At 54.8% G+C, this 10297-nt stretch overlaps 1 protein-coding gene across 1 annotated transcript; it reads right to left on the bottom strand.

The window, feature by feature from the left end:
- Nucleotides 1-315: 315 nt before the first annotated feature.
- Nucleotides 316-3419, bottom strand: CCDC12 (coiled-coil domain containing 12; the record flags this gene model as incomplete). Its single annotated transcript, XM_010154012.1, has 5 exons — nucleotides 316-395; nucleotides 676-752; nucleotides 1161-1195; nucleotides 1284-1345; nucleotides 3340-3419. Coding segments are annotated over 5 exons (334 nt in total), but the record flags the coding sequence as incomplete, so codon positions are not given.
- Between the last annotated feature and the right edge of the window lie 6878 nt (nucleotides 3420-10297).

Here is a 10297-nt window from a genome sequence, read left to right as displayed (position 1 = left end):
ACCTTCTCTGGTAGCCCTTTTGCCCACATTTTCCTTGTTCTGAGTCCGGGCAGCCTAGGTTCAAGCTAATGTGGGTGTTTGTCCTGCTCCCATCAGCTCCCCAAGGTCCCAAAAAGCTGTCTGTGAAGCGTTCCTCGATGGCCATAGTCCGAGAGGACAGCGGGGAGATGGGCCCTCTCCTTCAGGCACAGCAGGATTCGGGGGCTTCTGGCAAAGGGCTGGTGAGCAGCGTGTCCCAACGCAGTGCCTCTACCTGAGCACGGTGGGATCAGCGGCACTGGCAGAGGCAGATCTGAGGCTGCCGGATGGAACTCCTCAGTCGGAGTCACTTCCCTCCTGTTTTGCTGACTCGACAGCAGAGGCCAACTCCTCCTCCTGGCCTTTCAACCGCTCTCCTGCAAGAGAAACAGCAGAGGCTGAGAGACACCGGGGAACCCACACGGCACAGGACCTGAACTGCAGCCCCCAAGCCCACAGATCACCCCTCCCCACTGCGCAAGCCACCTCGGGGAAGCCACTTGGGACCGAGAGCTCCACAGACCCTTTTGGGAAGGGGAGCAAGCTCTGCCAGCCCCTCCCTGGCCCAACAGCAAGGCACCAAGCTTCCAGCACGGACTGGGTGTGTAATCCCTCTGGAAGAACCGGTGACCCCAGCCCTGCGGCACGGTGACGCACGTATCAATTCAGCGATGGCTCTCTGCGTCCTCTTCTCCAGCTTCTCCAGTTTCTTGGCGACATCTCGCTTCAAATCCCTGGGGAGGAGAGTGACAAGGTCAGAACAAATCCTTGCTCCAGGCAGATGTGGATGCAGGGGCCACGTTACGCCTTTCCCAGCAGAGAAACTCCTTCTCTCTCTGATGAGCACTATGAAGCAGAGTATTTTCTGCCACCAAGGAGGTTCATGGTCAAACCAAGCTGATGTCCAGAGCATCCCTTCTCTCTGAGGTCACCATGGTGACAAGCATCCCAAAGGGATCAGTAGAGTCTTAGTGTATGCAGGAAGCGGGAGGACAGCCCCGTGCCTTGTGTCTCCCTCCATAGCAGGGCAGGGTTTCCCATTTCTAGCACTTCTAACCCAACCTGGACCACCTCAAGGTGACAGTGACCCACCACTGATGCCAACACCTCTTTCCCAGGAGCAGGGCTCTGCAGTCACTCACCAGTCCGGCTTCCTGGGGGCCAGGTTTGACAGATCCTAGGGAAGAAAAGGAGACAGCCAGGGAGAGCTGCAGGCTCTGGATGCAGACAGATGCACCCGTCACAGCAGCTCTGAAGATACGTACCACCTCGTCAATGATGGGCTCCGGCTTGGCGGCCTCCAGCTGGTCCTTCACCTTGTCTTCCACTAGATGGGGAAACAGGACCAGCATCAGCACAGGACGCAGCGGCAGGACACCAAGGAGGTGAAGCACAGAGAAACATACTAGAGCTCTGGGCTTGCTTCCCAAAAGACTTTCTAAAAGCCCCTTGGAATGTCTTTGCTTTCACAGTGCAGTGCATACGAGCAAGTACATCCCTCCACCACCCAAACCCTTTCAGAGACTCCTAAACATCATCTGAAAATGATGCAAACCCAATAACCATGAAACACCACAAACAGCAATGGCAGCAAGAAGTTTGTTGGGTTTAAGTCCTCTTTTCGTAAGACCTGCAGGGATCAGCTCCCCCACAGGTGCTTAAACTAGAATTAGTACATGGCCACCATGTGGGACACCTCAGAGGAATCAAGCTCCAGCCCAGACCTTACGTAAAGGTCTGCAGATCACAGAATCCCAGGATGGTTGAGGTTGGAAGGGAACTTAAAGCCCACCCAGTCCCACCCCCTGCCATGGGCAGGGACCCCTTCCATAGCCCAGGTTGCTCCAAGCCTCATCCAGCCTGGCCTTGAACACTCCCAGGGATGCGGCATCCACAGCTTCTCTGGGCAACCTGTCCCAGTGCTCCCCACCCTCTGCAGGAAGAATTCCTTCCTGATGTCCCATCTCAACCTCCCTCTCCCCGTTTAAACCCGTCCCCCCTTGTCCTGTCACTCCCCGCCCTTGGAAAAAGTCCTTCCCAGCTTTCTTGTAGCCCTCCCCGGCACTGGAAGGAGCTCTAAGGTCTCTCTGGAGCCTTCCCTTCTCCAGGCTGAACCCCCCAACTCTCCCAGCCTGTCCCCATGGCAGAGGGGCTCCAGCCCTCGGAGCATCTCTGGGGCCTCTTCTGGGCTCACTCCAACTGGTCGATACTGGGGATAATGGTAAAGCATGCGGGGTAAACAGCCCTCCATTCTTCAACTAAGGGATCTGTGCAAGGAGGGGATGTGGGCACAGGGAGCACATCCCTGGGGGACGGATGCTGCTCCAGCAAAGGCCCATTTAATATGAATCCACTCCGTGTCCCAGCTCCTCCATCCTCTGCATGAAGTGCCCGACGCTGGTTACTCCAGACACAGGAACTGCAGCCGATGGGCATTGCAGCTCCAAAGAAGGGCTGGCAGAGAGCGCGTGTTTTACTGGAAGTGGTCAAAATTGCCGTTCCCAATTCCAAACCACACGCCCGGGAAGAGTTTTAAACTTTTACAGAGGGATAAAGAAAGCACAGCGTCAGCATTCCTACCTACCAGATCTCTGCCGTGCTCCCAAAGGCAGCCTTTCTATTTGGGGCACTTTTAAAGAGATCTATTCCAGGAGGGCTCAACATTTCAAGATCAAGGGAACGTCTACCCTTTGCCTCCCCCTCAAGAGCTGGGCGGAGGTTCAGTGCTAAGAACTAAGCTGAACGCCTCGGACTCATGACTAATATTTGTTTAAAGGTAATTCAAACAAAAAACCAGGCTGAATCTCCTCAAGAATCCTCCTGGCTCCTCTGAGTATCAACCCTTCGGTTTGGGGCCGGGCTCGGTGTGCTCCGACACACCCCCCACTTGTGCAAGGCAGGGTGTGCAGTCCCCAGGGGCGAGAGGGGATGATGAAGCAAGCACCACGCTCGCCCAGCAGCGGTGGGAGAACTCCGGCGCTCCCACCACGGCTGCTCAGACATGCCAGCACCCTCCAGGGATGCAGACACTCATCTCCTAGGACCTACCACTCCTGGTGTACGTGCTGGTGGCTTTTCCACCTTGGGCTGGAGCGAGGAGGAACACCGAGGTTTCCAAGCCGCTTGATTTTCGGAAGGAAAAGGTATAACCCACCCATTTTGCAGCATGACAGCTGGATGCAGAGTCTGGTGCTGGTTTATTTGTCCTCCTGCCCACAAGTGCTGCCTCATTCCCTCACCACAGGCACCAGCACCACTGCTGGCAACGCTTCTGCATCTGTGCTCCCTCGTCTAGCCTCCCACTCTCCCGCTTGCACCCACCTGAGGCTGGCTTGGCCTGCGGCAGCTTCCTCTTCTTCAGCTCCTCATCCACGGGCTCGTAGTTCCGCAGTCTGATCTCCCTGGGGAGGGCAAAGGAAAAGCAGAGAGCAGTGAGACATGGTCACGCTGCCCAGGACTGTGGGCTCTCACCAGCCAGGGGCACATCATCGGCCAGGGGCTGGCAGTGACCCACACAAATCAATAAAACCAGGATCAGCCAGAAGCTTGGCAGGATGAAGGTATCTCGGGAAGCCAAGCTGAGGCAGGTAGGATCAGCCTCAAGCTGCCTTGCAAAGCTCTGAACTTCAGCCCAGCTCCCTTTAGGTCTTAACTCGGGGATAGACGCAGGATGGAAACATCAGAGAAGATCCACAATCAGGGAAAAGCATGATTCCAGGAGGGTATGTGGGAAGGACAAGGGGAAAAAAAAGCCTATTTAAGGTACAAGGTGGTTACCAGTCACCAGAGATGCTTCTGGAAGTGCTATAAGCAGGGATTCAGGGCAGCCCCATGGTGCAAATAAGGGGAGCAAATGGCTGGTGAAGCCAGCAGGTGCAGGGATGGTGACACCCAGGTGACACCCAGAAGTTCAGCCATGCCGTCACCTCCTTCCAGGAGAGCTCAACAGGCAGCAGTCAGCCCTCTCCCCAGGGCACACACCTCCCCAGTACTCGGATGCTATTCTCCCCCTTCTCAAGGTTGTTCTTTGTACACCTCTCCAAAAATTTGGGGTTCAAGGGGACACCCATTCCACAACCTCAGTCATGTGCACTCCCAGGGCCAACTCCTCCCTGGGGTCAAACCCTGCAAGCCTCAAGGAGAGGCATTTCCAAATCCAGAGTCCTGCCAACAGAGCTCGCAGGACCGCATCCCACCTCCAGCTGCTTACACACACTCTGCAGGCTGCTGGATCTACACCCCAGCGCACCAGCCCACAGAGGAAATTAAGGAAATTAAACTCATTTAACACTGTTGGTGGGTTTAATCAGTTTATATAGAAACTGAGGCACTCGCTGCCCGGCGATGTTCCTGCCCCAGCTGTCAGCAAAGCCTTGGGGGTCGATGAGGGTGGCTGCAGAGGATGTATAAAGCTCCGACACAAATACAGGAGAGGGAATTTTTATCAGGCAGGAAAATCAATGGTTGGATATTACCATTTCTCCTCCTTCCAGCAGACAGCAGGGAAGCGGGTCAGGAATCCGCTAGACTTTATGGATGGAGAAGCAAGATATGGCCTGCTCAGGGGCTGAGAGTCATAACAGAGAGGCAAATAAAGGGTGAGGAAGCTAGAGTCCAGGAGAGGTGGGAAGAGGAAGGTCCGACGGCCACACTCATCTGGGAAGCACCAAAAAACCCAACCTTCATTGTATCATGGAATCACAGACTGGTTTGGGTGGGAAGGCACCTTAAAGTCCACCCAGACCCACCTCCTGCCACAGGCAGGGACACCTTCCATAGCCCAGGTTGCTCCAAGCCTCATCCAGCCTGGCCTTGGACACTCCCAGGGATGGGGCATCCACAGCTTCTCTGGGAACCTCTTCCCAGAGAAACGCGACCAGAGGACTGGAAACCAGGGCCCAGGCAGATCAGACTTGCAGACATTTCTCATGGAATCAAGCCCAGGTCCCCTGAGCCCTTGCAACACCGTGAAAGAGGAACAACCTTCCGCAGTGCCGGGAGAAAGGACGCTTAAAAGAAACACAGGAGAGATTAGCATGCAGCTGCAAAACCTCTCCCAGACCAAGAGCACCTTCACCCCACGAAGACAAGCTGCTGCGCATGGTTTCATGTGTATCTGCACACAGACATGCCCTGGGAGGAGAGATTTATTAAATTAACCTGTACTGATCACCACCCATCCCCAGCCACTAAGGTGGTTATGTTCAGGAAGGCTGATCCGTGAGGATGATGTGATTGGGTTTTTTGCCGGAGATGCCATCTCCAGGCACGCAGAAATCACCGTTATTCTGTGATTTTACGGACAACCTCTGCTTCGCAGGATTTTGTTGCTAACCTGAGAGGCTGGGGGAGGAAGAGGAGCAGCTAATTCATTCACAGGACGCCAGGCTGCGATGTCTAACAGGCCGGCTCACGCTGCCGGAGAGGGTTTATCTCACAAAGTGGCAGAACGCAAACTTTCAGAATCTCCCAGACTTCCTGGCCTCCTTAGCTCACCTTTAGAAGGATTCTTTTGCAGCTGAAAGGGAACTAAAGACAAACTCCTCAGTGTTAGATGCTTTAAAATCATCGTTTTGCGTGACAGGAGCTGCTCAGCCACAGCCAAACCAGCACAGAGCCGAGAGGTCTTCTGTTTGCAGCAGAAGCTCCCCCACATTTCAAGGGGTACCCACCCTGGGGGTCTGGTTCCTGCTACAAGAAGGGTGTCCAGCCCTTTGTCACGTCGCTGCAGGGCTTCGGCACCGCTTGGAGAACACACAAGGAAGAGGAATTGGAGTTTAAACCTATTTTAAAAGAATAAAAGCACCAGGCACAACTTGGCAGGTTCTGGGCACGTTGGGATGAGGAGCGGCGCGGGTCTGGCAGAAGGGGAAGCAGGCGATGAGCGGGACGAAGAGATCTTCTGCGCCCAGATCCCCCTGTGCCCAACCCCGGCGCTTTCAGATCCTTATTAAACCCGTGCACAACCTGCAAGCGCCAGGAGCAAACAAACAGAAATCAACCCCTGTAATTAACTGTGCAAGGCGAGAGCGATCTCGCACCTGCCTCCGGCAATTCCCGGTGCCCAGCTCTTCCCGCGGTCGCTTCCACGGGGATTTCACTGCACTCAAGACCCAGCTTCCCCTTTTTCTCTGCACAAATATGGAACAGGTTGCCCAGAGAAGCTGTGGATGCCCCATCCCTGGAAGTGTCCAAGGCCAGGCTGGATGAGGCTTGGAGCAACCTGGGCTATGGAAGGTGTCCCTGCCCATGGCAGGGGGGTTGGAATTAGATGATCTTTAAGTTCCCTTCCAACCCAAACCATTCCATGTCTGTAAAAACAGAGACACAAGCCGCAGAATGATGCTACTGCAAGTAACTGGAAGTCAGGCAAGGGTTAAGTATATATAGATTTCGAAGAAGTTACTGGTTTTCCTCAGAAGTGGGTTAAATAAAGTTCATGCCAGCGGTTCCCCTAGCACTGCGTTCCAAAAAGAGCCCAGCACGCTTTACAAGTGATGAATTATCCGAGTTCCCAGGAAAACCAAAAGGTAAAAGCTCAGAGCTCTGTGGCAGAACGGGCAGGAAGGAGCCAGGGATGCAGGGCACATGGTGATGATGCTCCAGCACTAACGCTGTTTTCCTTCTCAGGAAAGACTGAGCACCTGGAAAAATCCTGGGTTTGAACCATTTGGCTTTAGGGTGGGATCAAGCTCATGCACGGTCACCCGCTGATTCGATCAGTGTGTCCTCCTGGATGGATGTGCCTGCTCCTTGAGCACCCTGTGTCATGTTTCCCAGCCCCAGACAAGCCAGGATTGCTTGGGATGGAGGTGGCTGTAGTCTCACAGCCGGCAGCGGGTGCAGACCCATGCTGGAAGCTCCTAGAAACGCACAAGGATTTGGGTTGGTGCAGCAGTTACAGAGGGAAGCGGTGGACACGGCTACCCAGCATCTCCTAAAAGCCTGTCAGGGGTGGCAAGTTCCCTGTTTTGAGTCAGGAATGTCTCAAATCCACTTTCCAGAGCTCCTTGCTGGGGAAGAAGAGGAGATGTCAGCTTTCCTTTGAAGCAGGGGGGTTGGAAGTGGCACGGCACGTAGGGTATGCGCAGAATGCAAAGAACTCTCTCGATACAAAACACAGGACACGCAAAGCTGTCAGCGGGGTCATTTTTTTGCTTCGCTCCTCCAGCCCCAAGGGCTTTAGGGAGCAAACAGTGTCTTCAGTTGGTGAATGGATCTTTCTAACCTTTCTGGTGAAGCGCCCGCATGCCGATGCCCTTCCGTCAGGGGCACAGGGAATGGGTTTGCCAAGAAACCCCATCAAAGCGATTTCTTCAGACGCCACAGAGTCCCGGCTCCCGTAGTTACTATCACAGAACAGTCACTTGGAGCTGCACCGGCTGCTCCCAGAGCCCCTTCCTATTTTTACCTTTCTGAGGACAAGGCTAAGGGCTGAGGAAAGCTGGCTGGGACACCTCGAGGTGGTGTTCTTAGTGCTTCTGAGGGTGAAAGAGGGAAGCAGACCTCAGCAGGACAGATACCAGCAGTACCAGGGACAGTGTGGCCAGCAGGACCAGGGCAGGGATCGTCCCCCTGCGCTGGGCACTGGGGAGGCCGCACCCCGAATCCTGGGGTCAGTTTGGGCCCCTCACGGCAAGAGAGACCCTGAGGGGCTGGAGCGTGTGCGGAGAAGGGAACGGAGCTGGGGAAGGGGCTGGAGGACAATTCCTGTGGGGAGCGGCTGAGGGAGCTGGGGGGTTCAGCCTGGAGAAGAGGAGGCTCAGGGCAGACCTTATCGCTCCCCACAACTCCCTGAAAGGGGGGTGCAGAGGGGGGGTGGGTCTCTTCTCCCAAGGGACAAGCGATGGGACAAGAGGGAACGGCCTCAAGTGGTGCCAGGGGAGGAGGAGGTTGGCTGTGGGGAACAATTCCTTCCCGGAAAGGGCTGTCAGGCGTTGGAAGGGGCTGCCCAGGGAGGTGGTGGAGTCCCCATCCCGGGAGGGGTTTCAGAGCCGTGTGGACGAGGTGCTTGGGGACAGGAGTGAGTGGGGGGCTGGGCACTGCTGGGTTAGTGGATAGATCCTGTGATCTTAAAGGTCTTTTCCAACCTAAACAATTCCATGTTTCTACAGGAGAAGGCAGGAGTCCAGAGGCATTCACAGACCCTGCTTACTCTGCCCAGGATCAGAGGTGGGAGTCCTCCACGGCTCTTCACCTCTCGGTCTCTCGCAGTTTCGAGCCCTTCACGCTGCTCTGCTTAAATGTCTCTCATGCTCCTCAGGGTCAGGTCTACACCCCTGATGAAGCTAGAAAAAAAGAAAGATGCTTCCTCTGCTGCATCATCAAAACAAAGTAATTTCAAACACCCAGATCCCCAACAACTATTTCTGAAGTGCCATGGTAGCACCTTTCCATTCTTTGGAAGCGGTTTAGGGAAGTGCTGGGTGTTCTGAACCTTATCTCAGGTGTTTTGGGCAATTTCTTATCCAAAACCATCTGGTTTGAGAATTTGCTGCCCTTGGACCATCCCACGCTGCTCCAGAGCCCTTTGCAGAACCTTCCATTTTTGTGACAGCCACTCCAACTTGCTTCAAACTAAATATCCTGGGCAACCATTTCCACACTGACCTTTAAAGGGGAACCAGCACAAGAATTTAATTTCATTTCTCTGCATCTCCAAAATTCGTTTACTCCTGGGTGGTCCTGGGAAGCCACACTCGAACACGTAAAGAAATTACTGCCGGAGAAGATAGGAGGGAGATCATAAATCCTTGGAGTGCGTGGTCTGCTGGACCCTCTGCCTCACCATCTGCTCCGTGAGGGCAAAAAGGTTCAAAGGAGCCGGGACAAGGCAGCCAGACAACCAAGGACTGCAAAGCAGGAGACTCCAGCAGCCCCATGTTGGAAGAAGCCCACGTTGGGCTCTGGCTACCGAAGAACCTCAAAGAAGCGAAGACGCTGGGTACCTGCGGGGCCATGGGGTGAAGGTGTCCCCCTCTGGGGCAGCACTCAGGTGCTCTTCAGCAGCAGCAAACACTTCTCCTCAGAGAGCCTTTTCCCTTTTCTGTTTCCAATTGCAAACCGCATAGCAGAAGTAATTTTCAAGCTTTTTCTACAGGTCTCCTGAACTTTTTTGCCAGAGAAAATCCACTGTATAGCCAGTTTAACCGACTGACAAGCTTACTCTCTTTCCTACCACCTGCAGACACCATGGAAAGAACTAAACTAAGAGGATTTGGGCAGAGATTCCGGGCTTGGATTCTTGTACCCTCTTTGGTCAATCCACCACCGACCTGCTGCACTTCTCTGCAGTCACCTAGCACACACAGGGTGCTGCACGATCACCCATGGGTGCTGAGGGAATGCTTCAGGGGCGCTGCGACACTCGCTCTACACCACCCATCAATCCCGGCACAGATTTAATTTCTCAATTCCCCCTTTTTTTTTGCACTTTACCCAGCTTCTCCCCTTGCTTTGACATCAGGGTGCACCACCTCCTGCTGCAGCTTTCCTGGGGGCTGGGCTGGCTCAAAAACAAGGTCTGGACCTCTCCAGGCTGCCTCGTTGAACCCTGAGACCTTTCCAGCAACCAAGATACACGCCAAGATGATCTGCCCCAAGAAACTACTATCAGAGCACATACCACGCCATCAAGGCTCTCCTCACACCCTCTCGCAGAGACGTCTCTAAGACAAAGGTCCAGAGCTGTTGTCTGGTCGCGAGGACAACGTTGCCATCGTTCCTGGATCCCTTGCCCAAGGCAGGAAAAGAGCAAGCAACAAGCAGAGGCAGAGACCCATCAGCACCCACCCTCCGAGGAGCAATCTCTCTTTGCAGGGAGAGGGCTGCTCCTGCTTAAATAGCTGAGCGTGTCGGAGCACATCCTCCTCCCCGAGCAGCTGCCGAAAGGCACTCAAGGAATGCCAAAAACACAAACGCCTCTATTGCATCGCTCACCCCCAAAACCTGCCGAGGCAGCCGGTTTCTCAGGACGTGCTTCTTGGGGGAACACGGATGGGGAGAGATGTATCCCTGGGTGTTGCAGGAGGGCTGCAAGAGCAGCTCTTCAAATGCTGTCCAGCCTTCCACACCGCTTTACCAGGCCGCTGAGTGCTTCCCAGGCAGCCGCAACCGGGGCAAAACCCACTCTCCACCTGCAGCGCAGGATCCAGGCTGGTGAGGCAGCACCGGGAGCTGATGGGCCAACCCCGACCCTGCCCGCAGCACCCAGCTATGCTCCTCCGCACGCCGGTGCAGGACCATGCTTTGCCCGTGCTCTTAGGGGTTTTCTCCAGCT

The sequence above is a fragment of the Eurypyga helias genome, unplaced genomic scaffold (assembly GCF_000690775.1).
Source record: "Eurypyga helias isolate BGI_N326 unplaced genomic scaffold, ASM69077v1 scaffold18006, whole genome shotgun sequence".
NCBI classification, from domain to species: Eukaryota; Metazoa; Chordata; class Aves; order Eurypygiformes; family Eurypygidae; genus Eurypyga; species Eurypyga helias.
Note: the sequence above shows the minus strand (reverse complement) of the source record. Positions and strands in the feature narration are given on the sequence as shown.